Source organism: Acanthisitta chloris, unplaced genomic scaffold, assembly GCF_000695815.1.
Source record: "Acanthisitta chloris isolate BGI_N310 unplaced genomic scaffold, ASM69581v1 scaffold22564, whole genome shotgun sequence".
Taxonomy (NCBI): Eukaryota; Metazoa; Chordata; class Aves; order Passeriformes; family Acanthisittidae; genus Acanthisitta; species Acanthisitta chloris.
Genome location: NW_008671282.1, coordinates 18567 through 36830, shown reverse-complemented (window position 1 = coordinate 36830; position 18264 = coordinate 18567). Strand labels below are relative to the sequence as shown.

Sequence of the window (18264 nt, the reverse complement as noted above, 5' to 3'; positions counted from 1 at the left end):
AGAGTGTGTTACCAGCATTTTTCTCATATTGAATCTACAAATCAGCTCTATACCAGCTACTAAGAAGAAAACTAACTCCCAGCTGAGACCAGAACAGTATTTACTGCTTATTCCATACAATTTATGTCATGCCAACTCCCACGCTTTCCAATACATCACTTTTCCTGTCTTTTGATATATACACATACAGATCTCTACTTAGACAATCCCTGTAAAAGTCCACTGAGTTCAGGTAGTCCCCGACTTTTGGCTCCATCTGCCCTAACAGTCTTTCATGGCAGGAAAGATTGTTTGTGGTGTTGAACTGCTGCATGTTGAAGCCAGTTCTGATTCCATCACTGCTGTGCCTGCCTGGTTTCACCAGACTTCCCCATCCTCCAAGCTTACCAAATGCACCCAGGCATCCAGCAAAAGCAGTCACACAGATGGGTTTGCCTTTGTCCAAGCTAGGAATAACCTAGATTGTCTTCCCCAGCATATTTTTATGTGCACTACAGGAACTTTATTCCCTTCTACAGTATATAAAAGCTGATTGACAGGTCCTCCAGTGCTGACTCACCAGGTGGACTTGCTAAATCTGTATCCCAACATTTGAAGGTCTCCCCACCCCATGCTCTCAGTGTAGTCTTTAACAGTCCATCATTTCATTTTCCCGGAGGGTGGTGCATGATAGGGGATGTGATACACCCACTCAATGCCATGTTCTTTGGCCCAAGTTTTCCAACTCTAATGTTTAATTTGTTCAAAATCTTCGGGGTGCTCAGGGCCCCTGTGAAATCATTCTTCTGAGTCACTCAATAGAGGAACCTTACAGTCACACTGTAGTTTGGAATATGCACTCCCCAAAAACCCATAACGCCTAAGAAAGCTTGCTTCCTGAAGAAATGGTTTAGAATTTCTTTCCATAGGATCAGGAGTTAAGTTCAGTCCTTCCACTCTGCCTGCCAAACTGTCCACTGAAGACTGGAGTACCAACTTCCATGAAAGAATCCCCATTTGCTACTGTCTTCCCTTGAAATTCATGTACCCATATCTCTAGGGTCGAGGTAGGTCTTCCATTCCAATTCCTCATGTCCTCTCTGTGATCCCTCAGCTAAAACCACAGGGTACTCCATAGTGTGTACCTTCCATATCCTCCCAAAGTATGCTGTTACAAGCTGAGATGCAGGTCTGTACAGGTGGGGAGTAGAATGTATCCTCTCTAACTTGCTGGAACTCTTTCAGACAAACTCTTAGCAGACAAACTCTGGGTCAGTTTGTCTGATATTTTCTTCATAGATGAGATGAGAGAGGAAGAGAGGTTGTCCTCGTATTCCTGGAGATGGCAAGTGTGCACAAAATGTTCTGAAATGCCTGTGTGCATGGGACTTGGTCTGGATCTGTGGGGCAGTGCATGTTGTTCAGGTCAAAATAAATAATCTCCAGCACAGCTAATTCCCTCAGGTATTGATACCTTTCTCTACTGTGCTCCACTTGCCTGGGTGACATGTAACATCTGCCTCAGAGGGATACCTTTCCTTCACATCTGACAGGAGTTGCCTCCAGAGGCTGAGGACTTGTGTCTCTCTTCCCATCACCTTGTCAATGCCTCCATCCCTAGCAAGTGATCTCAGCTGCTTGGCTTCCCTACCCTCTAATTCCAAACTGCTAGCCTTGTTATCCCAGCATCAGAGCAGCCAGGTGGTAATGTAGTCACCGGGACTACAATTGAAATCTCTTTGTATATCCTGCAGCTCACTCAGGGATAAGGATTGACTGGTTGCCTCTTGGTCTTGTTGGCCTGTCACTGGAGTTTGTGTAGTCACAGTCCTTGTTGCTGGAGTGTGAGTAGCCACAATGCTTGTCGCCAGGGTTTGAATAGCCACAGATCATTGCTTAATTCTCAAGATGGCCTGAACCACATGCAACAACATGCTGGTCACTAGCAAAAGGACCAGGCTGGCTTCAAGGGTAGTCAGAGGATATTCAAAGTCTTTGACATTCTCAGACGCTGCTGTACTCATCCTGGAGGGGAAGCAAGGTGTTTCTCCCACAGGTTGGCTCTCCGAGGGAAAAAAGCAATGGATGCAATTATGGATAGTTCCCAGCAGATGGATCCCGAAGGACAGAGCGGACACACACCAGGCGAGGCTCACGACCAGCCATTTATCTTGCCACAAGCCAGTACGACAAGGAACACCACAGTGATAACCTTAGCCCACGGCCCACGGAGGATGAACACCACCACAGGGAACACACACAGCAAGAAAGGCAGCACGTAACACATCTGAGAGCACACCCACAGGAGCTCAGAGCAAATTAATCACCATGGTGATCAGCCACCATTAAACCAATACAATGACTGCTTGTAACAAATTTGGTTTAATATGCTCTGGTCAGATATGTCATTATCTCAACTCTGAGTCCCACACTGGGTGCCGTGGTCAGATCTGTCATTATCTCAACCCTGAGTCCCACACTGGGTGCCAAAAAGGACTGTTGTGGTTTAACCCCAGCCAGCAGCTCATTCACTGCCCCTCACCCCAGCCCCAGTGGGGAGGCAAATCAGGGGGGGGAAAAAAGCAGAACTCATGGGTTGAGATAAGAACAACTTAATAATTGAAACAAAGTAAAATATAGTAATACTAATAACACTAATGATAATAACAACAATAATGGTAATGAAAAGGAGAGAGAGGCGTAAAGCCCAAGAACAAGTGATGAACAACACAGTTTCTCACCACCCACTGACCAATGCCTAGCTCATCCCCTGAAAGCAATTGGCTCCTCCCAGACAATTCCCGCCAGTTTATATATTGGGCATGATGTTCTGTGGTGTGGAATATCCCTTTGGCCAGCTCAGGTCAGATGTCCCAGCTGTGCTCTCTCCCAGCTTCTTGTGCACCTCCTCACTGGCAGAACACGAGACATCGAGAAGTTCTTGACATAGAATAAGCACTACTTAGCAACAACTAAAACATCAGCGTGTTATCAACATTACTGTGATGTTAAATCCAAAACACAGCACTGTACCAGCTACTCAGAAGAAAATTATCCCGGCCAAAACCAGGACACTTTGATACTTTTGTATAACAAGTAGTCATTTGATGTCCCTCACAGAGGCTGAAATCTTCTAAATAACAAAGGACTTGGTATGCTTGAAATCCTAAATGAAGCAAACAAGGTTACATTAGTAGTAGTAGTAGTTCAAAGATTTTTAAGCAGGTCAACATTTAGTATACATTTCAGAAGAAACTAAGGCTTCAAGATGGACAAGAAGCACTTCTGAAGCAGTGTTAATTAATGTTTACTCTTTCCTGGAATGGGAAGTCTTCAGAATGCACTGTCACGCAGAACAGAAGTAATAACCTATTCATAAATACAAGTATCAAGCAGCTCTTTTGAGCATCTGATTCATAAATGCATTAATACTGTTAAACAGATACCATAGCTCTTCAAAGTTTGCTCCTTCTCACTCAGAGCAGCCAGGTAGTTAGTCTCAGTAATTTTTTTCTACACATACTAGGTCAAGGAATAGGCTCATGACATTTAGCCCATTAAGATTTGATTAAGGAAATGGGTGGCATTCAGGAAGTTTTTAAGGCTACATTAGTGCTACTAATGCTCCTTAATAGTCTGAAACTATAGATAGTGAAGTTGCTCCCAGCTGAAGTTTTAGTTGGAGCCCCATTCTTTTTGCACCAATCTGAAAAGCTGGAGCGATGTACATACAGTTAGAGCTCTTAGAAAGAGGGAGGGGGAAAAATTAAAAACTTCAGCTTCCATATTTAGTCAAGTCTTTTGACCCACATTATTCTTAGAGGAATTAAGACCAAATCTTTCTCTCACTGCTGCTTTGGATTATGTCTGAGTTAGTTTCCTTGGTTAACTGATGTGTACAAGAAGATGGCAAAGTATGGAGCAAGGTGCTGTTGTTGTATGGCACTGCAGACAAAGCTGTAAATGCAAACAAAGATAAGGTATGTCCAGGTACTGGTGGACATATACAGCTTGGTGGGTGTGAGGAGGTTTGTGTATGTGAGCAAAAACATCACAGAGCTAAGGAATTTTGAAGACATCTAAAACTTTTTGAACACACTACTCAACGCAAAAGACTTGCCTTTTCACTTGTAGACTGATAGTTCACCATTTTTCTGTTAAAAGAGCAGAAAAGGAACAGAAGTTAAACAGTGATTTTTCTGGTGATGGTTCTAACCCTTTGGGAATATATTTTTTTCAGATTTTCAATGATTGTTAGTGTTCCCCCCCACCTTAGAAAAAAGTTACAGTAACATATCCATTGAATGCTTTCAGATAGCTGTCATTATGTCTTAAACCACTGGAAACCACCTTCTCTAGCTTGGCTTTTCAGGTCTCTCAGTCACACTTTTTGTCTAGCTCATGGCTAGATAAATCACACAGTGTTTGAAAGTCATATTTGTATTTCTCTTTAGTACATTACATATTTAGAAGGGATAAGATAAACTTTTAAAAGTAAAAAAAACCCAAGAAAAAGACTCGTGGGGGCACTAAAATAGCTTGAGGAATTCTGACTTGCCACGAAGAAATTTAAGTGCGTGGAAAAAAAAAAAAAAATCAGTATCAAAGGAGTAGATCAGACACCACCAAATAGTTCCCACCAGTCATATTTTGCTAAACATTTCCTGAAATAATCTGTAGATGTGGATATGATGGCAGTTCAATTCGGTTCTTTTACCTAGTTTGAAGAGGAGTCACATGCATGCCTGTAGCTGAGTTAGGAGTATAAACCATAACTGCATAAAAAGACACATCTCTGCACACTTATCACAGTAAGGTAATGATGCTCAATTCACTTTCTCATCAGCACACTGGTTCTAAAAAAGGAACCAACAGGTGTGTACAGGTTTATTTCAGTGTTCAAAAAAAGCCACTGTACAAAAATCATGTAAGAAAAGCCTTAAACAATTGTTACAGTTACTAAATCACCAGAAATGTAAATGAAGTTTGCAGTGATTTGCGTACTACTTGCACCAAGATACTTACTGGGAAGAGCTTTCCTCTGAAAAAGAAAAAAAAGGCAATAAACAAAAACACACACAGAAAAAAAAGAATTAGCACAAGAACAGTTTCCTTTGAAATAATTATTCCTAGCTTACTCATATCTTTGGTTTCTAGAAGGAGATTCTGAACCTAATGTCAGTGGTCAGTTTAAACAGAAATGAGGTTGCTTTCAAGGGTAAATGAAGCTCCAAGTGACCTCTAACAGCAACTCTGTAGCCTCTGTTGCTTTCAGGCAGATGACCTTTTCAGACCCTGACATTTGGCATCCTTCCTTGCTGAGCTCAATTCTACAGGCACCAGTGTAAACACTCCAGAGAGGGTTGCTGGGTGTCAAGCTTTTAACAGCAATCCCTAAATGCAAACTTTCTCCACCCCCCAGAAGACAGACAGTCAATTCAGTTTCCCTTTCATCACAACTTAGCCAGTCAGACCTTGTAGACCAAAACTGGCTCATTTTTATGTTGCCTTTCTTTGTCATTTCCTCGCTAAACTAGAGCAGAAAGGTTCCAGGAACTATGATTTGTCTCACTGATTTCCCTAGATTGCTGTTTGGCAGCCTTAAGCCAACTACATAAAAGTCTCTACATTGTTCTTCAAGTATCTTTTGCAGTAGAAGTTGGCAGAATAACAATGTCTGCACAACAAACTTGCTGTGGTAATGCTCTTCAGCTTTAGTGCCATGTAGTTAAGAGCCTTCGTGAAAAGGAGCACATGGTACAGTCAGCAGAATCACAAATTAGAGAATGGTTTCAGTTGGAAGGGACCTTAAAGTCCATCTAGTTCCAAAACCCCCTACTATGGACAGGGACACCTACCAGACCAGCTCAGAGAGCCATCCAACCTGACCTTAACATTTTCAGGGATGCGGCAGCCACAGCTTCCCTGGGCAACGTAAATCCTCCAGGAAACTCTAAATACAGACATTTTTTTGACACTAGGAAGGAGTGATTTTATTTTACTTACTTGCAAAGTAGCCCTTTTTATGGGCATAGAATACTCCAAGGCCACACAGTGACATTACCACAGCCACAAACACTACAGCAATGATGATAGCGCTTACATTAAGGTCATCTGTAATTATAAAACATTAGTTCAATGTTGTGAATTGTAAAAATTTCCATTGGCTGGATTTTTCCCCAATTACTACAGGCATCTTTTGTATATATAGGTGGTCTTTAGCCCCAGCTGCATAAGTTAGTTAGGAACACTTTGACATAGGTAAGCAGTCCAAAAGGACTACTGTATTCCAGCCACATTAACAGAGTGCTTGATACACTTCAACTGCTTAGTTTGGGTCAAAGTTAGGAAACAATAAAAGGGGTCAAGGGATACCTACTCCTCATTATACCTATCCTAAATGAGTATTATCCAAGTCATGTGTCTCTAAGGGAAAATATATCGAAGTCTCTAAGTCTTAAAGCAAGTGTTTTCATACAGTTAGTTTGCCTAAAACAGCTGATGGTGGTCAGGTCCCAGTTCTGAAGAACTCTTCAAATGAATTATTCAAAATTCAATGCTTTTTAAATTTTAAAATAGCAAGGCTTTTAAAATACAACACAATAAAGCCAAGTTGCTTGAAGTTAAACCCTACATCAGGCTACAGAAGCACCTAGCCATTTTTATTTTGAAGGTGATGACTTGCATTAACCCACGACATGGACCATACTCATTTCCTGATATAGTCACTGGGAGCTTCAGACAACCATCATTTTAGGAAAAGCAAAACCATCAACAAGCAGAAACGTTTTCAGTTTTTTGTTATATGTCAAATTACTTGTTTAGATCCTGATTTTAAATATAAATTAACATACAGTTGAGAATTTTACCCCCAAATCTATCAATTTTTGCACATTGACTGACACCAATTTCGGACTTAGGTATTTCCTCAGCAGAGTGATTCCATCTCAGTAGCTTGAGGAACACTTGCTCAGAATCCACCAAGAAGGCACTAAAAGCCGTGACAGTGATTTTCAGCTAGAGTTCTAAGAAAACACTAGGCAATTGCATTATGGAATACTTGGACAGGATCTTCTCTATAGCAGTTACTACAACTGGTTACCATTTGCTTTCCTGTCATATCTGCAAGAGCTTGTTATATATTTTGTAAAACATTTCAGCATTTTACTACAGCCTTTGACCCTTCCAGCCTTTGCTAAATTCATTACTAGCTAATCAAAGTTACACTTCACCCACACTGTACAAGCAGAAAAGAAACAGGCAGCAGGCTTTATTTATTTATTTTTAGGATACACTGACTTCTTCAGTGTTCCTCTGGCAGGTATGAATGAGCCATTCAGTTAACTTTCTGTTCTGTTACGTTAACATCTCACATGAATGCATCCCAAAAGGGAGGCTTTGCATAAAGAAAATACCCCAGTGGACTGGCACATTATCCTGTAAACCTTCCACAAAAGCATTTGGAAATATTAAGGCTCTCACATGGCTGCTGCTGGCTGTTCTGTTAAGCTCAGTATTTAGCAATCTAAAAGCTAGTTACTCCAATAATTTTAAGTTACCAAACTAGCTGCTCTTCTCTGAAATGCAGTGAGGTATGTTTGTGCTGTAAGAAAGAAAAACTTTTAGTAGCCACAGCAACTACATATAAGGAACTCAGATTATTATTACTCCTCCCCCCAAAATGCTGTAATCAAACAAAAATATTTGTTTCAATCTGGTCTTAGCTTCTCAGTTGCACCATGCAATAAAATAAATCCTATTGTGAGACTGTTTTCCACCCTTATTTTCTTTGACACATACCAACTTGCATTCGTTTCACTGAGCATTTCTGAGATAATCCGATCCCATTGGAGGCTTCACAGAAATACTCTCCAGTGTCATTCTTTGTAACTGTGTTAAATAGCTGTTAAGAAAGAGTTCAAAACCATTATCAGAATGGAAAAAAAAAAAAAATCAGAATTTACTGTGAGATAGAAATTTTGACATGTCAATGTTTGTTTTAAACAAATAAAACATAATAAACCCTGAAGTGAGAAATTCTGGTCCAGTTTGACTTCACAACTGAGCTCCTTATTCACATTCCCTGGTCCTTGAACTTCTGGCCTAAGAGGGTCTTTTAGATGGGTATTTTAACTAAGTGAAGTGTATCTACAAGGAGATTCTTCTTCAGTGGATCAGAACTTTCCAATAATACTTATTTTTTTCAGACATGCCTAAATATTTATTCAGGCATGCCTCATATTTCAAAATAACCTGAAATCAGAAGTGTTTGTTCATTTTATCAAAACAACCACCCATTAGGGGTGGTTGTTTTGATAAAACCCCTCAGAAAGCCCTCAGAAACACTTGACACATACTACTTACAATGCATTGTCAGCTGAGAATTTTCAGTTGGGGGTTCCCACCCCTCCCAAAAATGGTACTTTCTTCTTCCAAGTAGAAATGTTAAACTGCATTATTTATCAAATACTACACCATAAAAAATTGAAAATGAGGAAGGAAGAGATGGACACTGACCTCATGCCAACTCTGGTGTTTCTCTGTAATTTTATTAACCATTAGACTCATTAACTTTTTTTCCCTTTAATATATGCCATATTTTGCAATTTGCAGAAGGGATTAGTAATTTTGAGTAGTCCACCTGATTTTCACAGTGTGCTGAAAGATCCCCCAGCACCTCTGAATGCTTAGTCACATTTCAGTTTCCACATTTGATCTTGCACAAGAGTAGGGTGTTCCTAGAGCAGCTCTTTACTTCTGAAAAATCTCAGCTGACAACACACTAGTATGTATCAGTTTATTTTGAAGAAGCAGCAATGGGGGAGAGATGAGACATGGACAGTTCTGAGGGGGAAAAAAATCTACAAGTAAAACAAAGAACACACTAAGCTCACAGCCCCAGCTCATTCCCACTGGCTTCACAGGTCCTGGATGGGAACTTATAAATGCCACTGGATCACAGAGATTCAGCACTACCCTTTGTGCTGCACTCTCCCTGAATTATGTGAAGCTGATATTTTGGATTTTAAGGTTCTATCAAACATAGCTCTGATGCCATACTGAGAGTTCATGTCCACCTGACACTAGTTTGCTAACTGACCAGGTGAAGTTTGTCATGAATTTTCTAGATTCTGCTCAGTTACCATTACTGAAGCATTTCACCTCACCCAATTGTCTGTATCATTAATGTCTATGGCTTGTCACTGGTTTGAGGCAGAAAATACTTTTATTAGCACATATCTCAGTATGACATTGATCACTTGCAAAGACCTTATGCATTCTGGAACAAAGACCCCTGTGCATTATTGTACTAAACAGTAAATTTGGTCTCCTTGACAGCTGGCTACAACAGAGTTGGTTATTACACTTACCAGAGTGCCAGACTTTTTATTCATGGTGTAAGTCACGTTTGCTGCTCTAGCACTGCCTGTTCCTGTTTTCTCCAGCAAGGCAACACCATTCTTGTACCACTGGTACTCAGATGGAGGAGACCCCTCAGTCTCCTTACAGCTCAGTTGCACTACTGTTCCCGTCATGGCAGAGCTGGGTACTTCACAGACTGGAGTAGATGGAGCAACTGGGCAATGAAATTGCACTTATTACAGACTTATCAGCATTGTCTACACAACAACAGATTGACAGTCAAGGTGAGGAGATGTGCACTTACGTACACACTTAGCAACTACCACGTCAATGAAATGAGGTGTGGGAGCAGGGGTTGAAGGCAGAGTCCTGCTACTGAGAGCACAGCAAAATTTATGAGTTGCTAAAAATGAAAGAGATGCTTGCTCCCAGCCTCCCCCAGCACATGCTGTGTCATCCTGTCTGCAATCTGTGCACTCTCATCCAACCCCAGAGAGTTTGTTTCCCTTTCTTTCTCATATGGAACCTCTTGCCCACAAAGATGGGATAACTCAGGGAATCTGTAGTCCAGCAATTCCCCCCTTTCCTGCCCTAATATTTAAAAACAAAAGTGGAGAAGGTGAAAAAGGTGTTTGGGGTTTTTTTTTATATACAAAAAAAATGTCAACTGTTTTTTGAAAAGTGATAGTCAGAAAGAATTACCAAGACTGGAAATCATCACATCCTTTGTGTAAATCCCAGGCTGAGGACCAAAACAAATTGGTTACTACATTTCAGTTTATGTTAAAAACAAACATTCCCACACACAGACAACTGTTTGTTCCTTCTCCCATGAAGATGAAAGTCTCTTTTCTGATTTTTAATAAGAGAACAGAAAAGAAACTTAATTTTTTATAATTGTTTTTGGATACTTGAAGATAGTAGGGGAAAACTAAGGGTGAAGAGTCATGCATGGAACATTGAAAGCGCAAGTGACACATTAACAAGTATTGATAGTTTTTGCTTGGCTGATTTTAAGATAAAAAGCAAAAATTAAGAAAACCAAGTGAAATACTAGTAATTCACATTCATTTTCAAAGAGGTTTGTAAGCAACACACACACTTTCTTCTTTGGCCTCAAAGATTTCAACTTTAAATTAAGAAGCCACAGAAAAGAGGAAAGCTGTTGAGGGAGTGGAAGAAAAAAAGAAATCAGTGGTGTTATCTCATTGTTGAAGATAATCAGAAGTTCTTTGAACTTTTAGCCTAGTTATAATTTTAAAAATTAATTAATTTTGTATAGAAAAAATATAGAAACTACAAAAGCAAATATTTTCTTCTCTCCCTGTACAGGAAAAAGAAGATAATTATTATCATCTACCACCCATCCACTGGGAAAGATACCAGAAATAATGTGAGAAGAATGTGCTCAGTATTCACTTTTACCTCCTTTCCCCAACTGGGAAAGGAAACAAACAAAAAAAATTAATTAATTTTGTATAGAAAAAATATAGAAACTACAAAAGCAAATATTTTCTTCTCTCCCTGTACAGGAAAAAGAAGATAATTATTATCATCTACCACCCATCCACTGGGAAAGATACCAGAAATAATGTGAGAAGAATGTGCTCAGTATTCACTTTTACCTCCTTTCCCCAACTGGGAAAGGAAACAAACAAAACCAACAAAGAACCCCCCCCCCTTTTTTTTTGCAGCAGCCAACACCATCTCCCCTATAAATAAAGTCCACAGATTGCTAGCTCACTGGCTCTCATTGCACAGACACTGCAGCAGTTTCTCCTTCCAAAACCAGGAGGAGACTGTAGCATATTGGAATGAAATTTTGCTTATGAATATTTCATAAGTGTTGGCAGATGCTGACTTTCCAGTGCCAAATACCATGATCATCTTATCCAGATTCTCAGCTACCGAGTGACTTCAATTTTAACAGAAATGAAGTTTCACCACCATGTAAATCAGCATACTTGCTAAGTTTTGAGAACTACAACTCGCTTTTCTATCAACAAAACCCTAGTTATGTTCCTTTCTAATGCACATGTGACTTTTGCAAAGCTGTTTTCTGAAGTATGTTGTAGACTGTGCATGTGCAGGTGTGTTTATAAACCCTGCCCAAAGACCACACAAATCCACACACCACATGGACAACCCTATCAACACTCCAACACACCATCACTCAGTATCTTTACAGAAGCCTGAATAATAAAGTTTGTACCCAATACTGTGAGAGTAATAGTCGCCTCTCCCAGGCGTTGTCCTTCTTCGCTCTTTGCACTGATTTCACAGCGGTAGGTCCCAGAATCCTTTCTGGTCACATTTCTAATTCGGATTCCTGTATTCAGCATCTCTGCTCGGCCCCGAAGATCACCTTTGATGGAGAACAAAGAGTGGTTTCTGCTCTCTGCTTATAGAATGATACAGAATGCTTCAGGTTGGAAGAGACCTAAAAGATCATCTAGTTCCAACCCTCCCACCACAGGCAGGGACACCTTCCTTCCACTGGACCAGGTTGCTCAGAGCTCCATCCAACCTGGCCTTGAACACCCCCAGGGATGGAACAGCCACAACTTTTCTGGGAAACCTGTTCCAGTGCCTCACCATCCTCACAGTAAAGAGCTTCCTCTGTATATCTGACCTAAATTTCTGCTCTTTCAGTTTGAAAGCAAATATTTATAGCTCGTTCACTTATTCTGAAATAATGTAAAGTATCAATAAATTGTACATGATGTACGTGAAACTATTGCTCATTTGTTCAGTGCTAGTTATATATCAGTAAGGAACAATATGTAATCCCATTCCCAAGACAGTAAGGACCTCTCACAACTTGTCCATTTAGGCTAAAAACACCCAACAGCTTTTCAGTTCAAAGGAACCTACATCCGCCATACATTTTCCAGTTGGAAAAGGGAATGCTTTTTTTTCCTGCAGATATTCCAAGAAAATATGTATAGCAGTAGTCAGGTGACAAAGAAAACATCCCTTTCCTCTAGAGACATGGCAATGACTAGCTTTATTATTTTGTGGAGAGAATTGTGAGCAAGACCACAGCAAAGTATTTGACATTTTACCTTGGCAAGAAAGACTTGATAGATTTAGCAAAGATATTGCCATCAGACTTCTCACAATGAGGTGTTTTTCTTAATTCTACAGTTCGTTATGAAATTAAAGTTACATACACACACAGAACCATGAGTTCCAGTGTTTCTCTAAATTAAATTCATGCAGAAAAAACCAAGTTAATCGTCAAGGTCAGCACATCTGCAAGCTCTACAAACTAACAAAAATCGCTGTGCTTTTTACTTCTCAACCTTCATTTATTGTGTACAGTTAAGAGAATCATATTTTCTCCAACACAAAGCTGAGGCAAGCCCTTTTCAGAACATAGGGACAGAAATTCTACTTCTGAAAAGGATACAAATAAAATATAAACTCATCTGTATATTTTAAATTATGTATATAAAAATTGCTGCATTATTCATACCTAAGCCTCCAGCTCTACAGGAAGCTTCAGAAATCTCTTTTTAGGATAGGAGTGCAGAGCCTGTAGTAGTTCTGAGGGGTCTATATCTGCTTGCAAATTCATTGTTGAAACATGTCAAGGAATCCACAGTGCCGTTTTTCTTAGTCTTGAATTTTCTTATATTAAGTTCACTTAAAAGGTAGCTAATAATGGTCAATTTTATTAAGAAATGCCTCCCCCCCACCCAGGAAAGAATTATTTTCCTCAAAAGGACAGCTGTTCCACATGGACAGTCAAAAGCTTTCTCTTTCAGTCATTTTCCTAGTGTTATTCTCTAAGAAAGAGTCAATATCTATGCTAGGGAATGACATGTTAAACCATCAGTCTGTTTAGTACTGTACCTGTAAATTCACCATTGTAGTAGACAAATGAGACTCCTTGAGACTGGATTTTCTTCCATTCTATTCTTAAGCTCATCCCTTTAGAAAATTTGTGTTTGCAACTAAGAATAGCCTCTAGATGGAAGAAAAAGATAAATAGAAAATTAGAGACTTGAGTATTCTATTTGGTACACATTCAGGCTCCATGAAATTAATATTCTCCCTTCAAAAGAACTTCAGTAGTCAGTAAAGGCCAATCAGCTTCTCAAAGTGATGCCTCTCAAGATTTAGACAAATACAGTGGGGAAACAGAAACTAGTAATTTCCCCATACTTCAGTGGCCTTTGGACCAAACTTCAGATGTTGGGGAGTAGATATTCCCCTGTTGGATGGGCAGAGATTCTGTATTACTACTCTCATCTTAGGTTTAAATAGTTTTGGCAGTGAGCAGACCACTGTTAAAAAAGGATTCTGACCCTGTGATGAACAGTATTTTGTGAATTACCGGTCTGAATTCAGTATCAATAGTTTTAATTGTTTAAATGCAACAGAAATAGAAAACATTCCAGTAAGATGGTTAAACATTCTCCTAAGTAACTTAAGTTTATGTATTTTGTTACAATTTCACATGGGTTATTGTAAGGGTATGTGGAAGGTGAGTCTGTAGTTGGGCAGGAGGAACCCCCAGGCCTCTGAAGTTGTGGGCAGCAGAGGCTGCTTATAACATCCCTTGGGAGTTACCTCTTAGTTTTTGTGAGTTCTCAAGAAAAGAAGGTTGATTCAATTGTTCACCTTTCTGCCTGTCCACTCAAGTTTCCCTGACTCCTGTATAATGGACACCATCAACCAAATTTCACAGAGGGGCTGATATTTCAAGAGTTACTGATTACTGCTAAAGTTGCCATAACTGGGTAGGAAAAAGGAAAAAAAAAAAAAAAAGCAAAATTAGTCCTCCTAATGAATAGGAAATACTGGAAGCCAAACAATTCCTTTTACCTCTCTCACAGCAGGGCATTTTAGTAGTGCCATTCCCTATAGAACAGCATGCCAAAATATATCTGTTATTCCCCCCCCCCCCCCAGAAAGTAACTCTTCAGTCAAGGTATTAATAAGAACTGTTGGGAAACAACAGCAGAGGAAAGAATCCAACACACGTCTGACTGGCTCCAAATCTATTAATAAAGTAAAATTTAGTATCTCCCAGAAACTTCTGTAAAAGAAACCAATACAATACAGATCTTGTCACCTTTAGGCTGCTCATCTTCCAATGCAGGCAAAAGTATCAAGAATCAAAAGCCTTTACAGCTTTGGTAATGCCTGTCTAGCTTTCATGAGACAAACATGCACTGTTCAAACATGATTCTATGATCATAGCCAACCTGCATTAACAATCACCTTCCTTTCCAGTCTCAGAAACGAGGCTGGAGCTGCCGACAAGCAAGAACTACCAACACATCTACCCACTCACCCTGCTTTGTAAAAAACCAAAAAGCCAGACTGATAGTTGTAGTGATCTCACAGGGGAAAAAAGGGTACCGATTGGCATGAGAGCTTCCTTGCCAGAAACATATTACACATGCACTGACCACTTCAAAAAACATACTGTGCACTCAGGAAGTCTGAGGTTCCTGACTTCAGGTTGAGTGGATGGGTGGAGGTTTCCTGAATCTTAAGATTTGCTAAAGTTTCCTTTCTATTTTGTTTTTGTATCCTTCTAACAAAGAAAAACCATCACTCAAGCTCAGTTTGCTTTTGCTACTGACCTCGTGACACTTAGTCTCATGAGCTGGTCTCTACTAGCTGACACAGACAGCTCAGCTCAAGGGTTCTTAGCTAAACAAGTCACCTCTGTCTTGAATGAGCTGCCCCTTTCTCGCATGCCACATATTTTTGTTTCAGAAAATAAAACCAGCATTGATGCCCTCCCACTAATCTTATTTGGAGAAAAAGAATAGAACAGAAGAAAGGGACTGTGTGCAGAATGGAGACAACATAGTAAACTCCTCCTTAGTTCCCCTCTCCCACGGTCAACGAGAGGTATTTTTCAGAATAGGTGAACTCAATTTGCATTAAGGTAGGCCCACTGGATGCTGTGCATCAGCAGTGGCTCTGCCAGGCCTGGAAAAAACTTCTGGGATCTGGACAATGTTTAATTTGGGTTTACATCTGGTCTAGAGGCTATCATTTGGTTATAGAATTACAGAATATCTCAAGTTGGAAGGGACCCTAAGGATCACTGAACCCAACTCTCTGCTCCTTTGAGGACCACCTAAAACTAAACCATATGACTGAGAGTATCCCCCAGATGCTTCTTGAACTCTGACAGGCTTGGTGCCCTGACCATTAACTTGGGGAGCCTGTTCCAGTGCCTAATCACCCTCTTCTACAGTAACAGGAGTTGGAGGAGAAAAGGAAATTGCATTTCAGACCAGCTGCACTCAGTGGAATAGCTATGTCTATTGGCTCTGCCATTCCCTTAGTGCCACTACACACAGATAACTTGGCATGGCATCTGAGCTATGCTAAACTGGTCTCATTCTATCATAAGAAAAGCACAGTAACAAAATGCAAGCCACAGATCATATAAAAGAATGAACCTAATCAAGCTTTATTATTACCTGAAGAACTTTCCTCTCCTCTCTCCTGCGTTGAGCTCTAAATGTATTTTGTCAAGACAAGAATACTGGACAGAAGCCCAGCTGACAGCTTTAGAGACCCCTAAAATATTTTATTGTTCTCTCAAACAGATGAATAAGGCCTAAAGTTCAGCCAAGAGTTTAATTCCTAAAGTCTCATCTCTCATCTCTCTCTATTCCAACCAAATGCAAAAACCAAATAAACACAACCCACAAACCTCACACATATGCTACTACTAGAATTCTCATCTACCCAGCAAACAGGTTTTCCTTTTTGCCTCCCTAAGTTATCTAGCACATTATTGGAAGTACTTTTTCACTTTACATGGCACATACAACGATATAAACAGCCATTATAGCTACTGACAATTAAAAGTAGCCATTAAATTATGGTTACTTATAATTAGCTAACATACCTGTTCTCTCTAGTCCCTCAGTTCTTTGCCTTGTGAGATATATATAATGCTTCTCCTTTCCATCAGCTCCCATCATTTTGGGTGGAAGGAGACCAGGCAGAATTTAGAGTGAGCTACCAGGACCGACAAACAAGTCAAAATCATAGAACAGGTGAGGTTGAAAAGGATCTCTGGGGAATACCTAGTCCAACCCCACCTCAAGTAATAAAAAAAACAGGAACAAGACCAAGATACACAACGAGTCAATGGAGAGAGTAGGAGCAGGACCTCCCAGGAAAGAGGAAAGCAACCTTAACAGCTGCACAGCCTCTGTATATATAGCTTGCATGTACTGTGTATATATTAAAAATGATTGCTGCAATGCCCATACCATACCCTTAAACTCCTCTGCTTTTACGTTTTTGTTATCTGTTTCAATGGAAATTCCAGACACTTCAGGATCTGCAAGAGGACAGAAAAAAAAGACAATTCAGCAATAAACACTTGTGATTTCATATATGTTTCAGCAGCTTCAAGCAACGTTTTCAAGACCTCCTTACACTGGACATATTTGAGATTGTCTACTAGAGAGAGCCCAGAACTAAGAGCTAGACCAGGGCTGGCCTTGAACAATTCATCTTTTCCTTTCCATGCTCTGGTACCTGTGAAAAATAGCAATATTTCTCTTTTAAAATAGCATGATAATATTTTAATTGCGAGAAGTTCTATATAAATAGTAGACATCGTTTTTTTAAAGGGGTAATGTCTCAGTTTGTTTCTAATTGGGGACACCTCTATTAATCCATAACTATTTTCCACTGCATTCCTATGACAAGGCAGACATGTTTGCTGAAAAATACCATGTACAGCTCCTAAACGGTAAAAAAAAGTATGTGCAGTAAATTTGGCAATTACCTCAAATTCTTCTTGAAACAGGAAGGAAAACATTAGTCAACATTTCTATAGTTTTAAATCGAAGATTAAAAAACAAACGTCATACATTTTTGGATATCGCATGTATTGGGAATACTGAAATTCCAGAGAGAAGAAATGAAATAACCACCAGTACTACATCAACCACCACCCAGCTACCTTTTATCCCACTGGCTCTACCTATGCATCCTCTTTTAAGAGCTGCTCTCCTGCCAGGAAAGGACTCTACTGTGTTCCCTCACAATTCAGATACAGCCATTTAAACACTATTGGTCCATCAACCTTCTCTGTCTGGAGACAAACCAGCTCAAAATCATGCAATTCAGCATTGTATTATATCCACTGTCTTACAGACCTGGAAATTTCTCTCCTCCTCTTTAATACAGATGTCATGTAGCTCACTATCATGATCTACACATTCATAAGCTAGGAGCCACAACAGGAAAACATGTTTTATGACTTCTGAGGCAGGACAACTTACTTTTCACTATGGAAGTCATTATGAAATTACTTTGCATGCTTTGTATTGGGAGCTTGCAATTGCACAAGGTCCCCATATTTCCCCTTACATCAAGGGATTTATAGAACACAGTGAGTCTATTACGCAATGCAACATGTACAAATACATCAGAAAAAAAGAGAAGTTCAATATACACAGCCTTCCTCCTCATACACACAAACCACACATAGACATGACCTTCTTAAAAAAGCTGTAGAGTCCAAAAGGTAACTTTACATGACACAGAAACAGCTAACCCAATTAAAACCATTATATATTCTAATAAAGCAGAAACACAGGAGAGGTCCTTAAAGCTAGAGCATCTCTTCCTTTAGACGTCCTTATAGAAATGCCTCTGCCAATTATTCTGAATCCAAGACTTCAGCTTTCAATTTTAATTCACCATATAAAGAACAGTAATGAAGAGATGACATACTACTGTACCAGTAAACCTTTCAGTCAGCAAATGCTTTGATACAGACTGGAAAAAAACCCAAACCACTCTTACGTGTCAGTACCTTCATTTGTTTACATGTAAACTCCAAAAAAACATGCTTTCAATTTGATAAATACTCACACAGCTGTAAACTGATACTACTAGCTGTGGGAATCATTAAAGAAA

The 18264-nt window shown here is 39.7% G+C and overlaps 1 protein-coding gene across 1 annotated transcript; it reads right to left on the bottom strand.

The window, feature by feature from the left end:
- Window positions 1–3112: 3112 nt before the first annotated feature.
- JAM2 (junctional adhesion molecule 2) lies at window positions 3113–16672 on the bottom strand (the record flags this gene model as incomplete). Its single annotated transcript, XM_009074051.1, has 8 exons — window positions 3113–3145; window positions 4100–4133; window positions 5005–5020; window positions 5986–6093; window positions 7780–7882; window positions 9351–9556; window positions 13201–13314; window positions 16607–16672. Coding segments are annotated over 8 exons (680 nt in total), but the record flags the coding sequence as incomplete, so codon positions are not given.
- Window positions 16673–18264: the final 1592 nt, after the last annotated feature.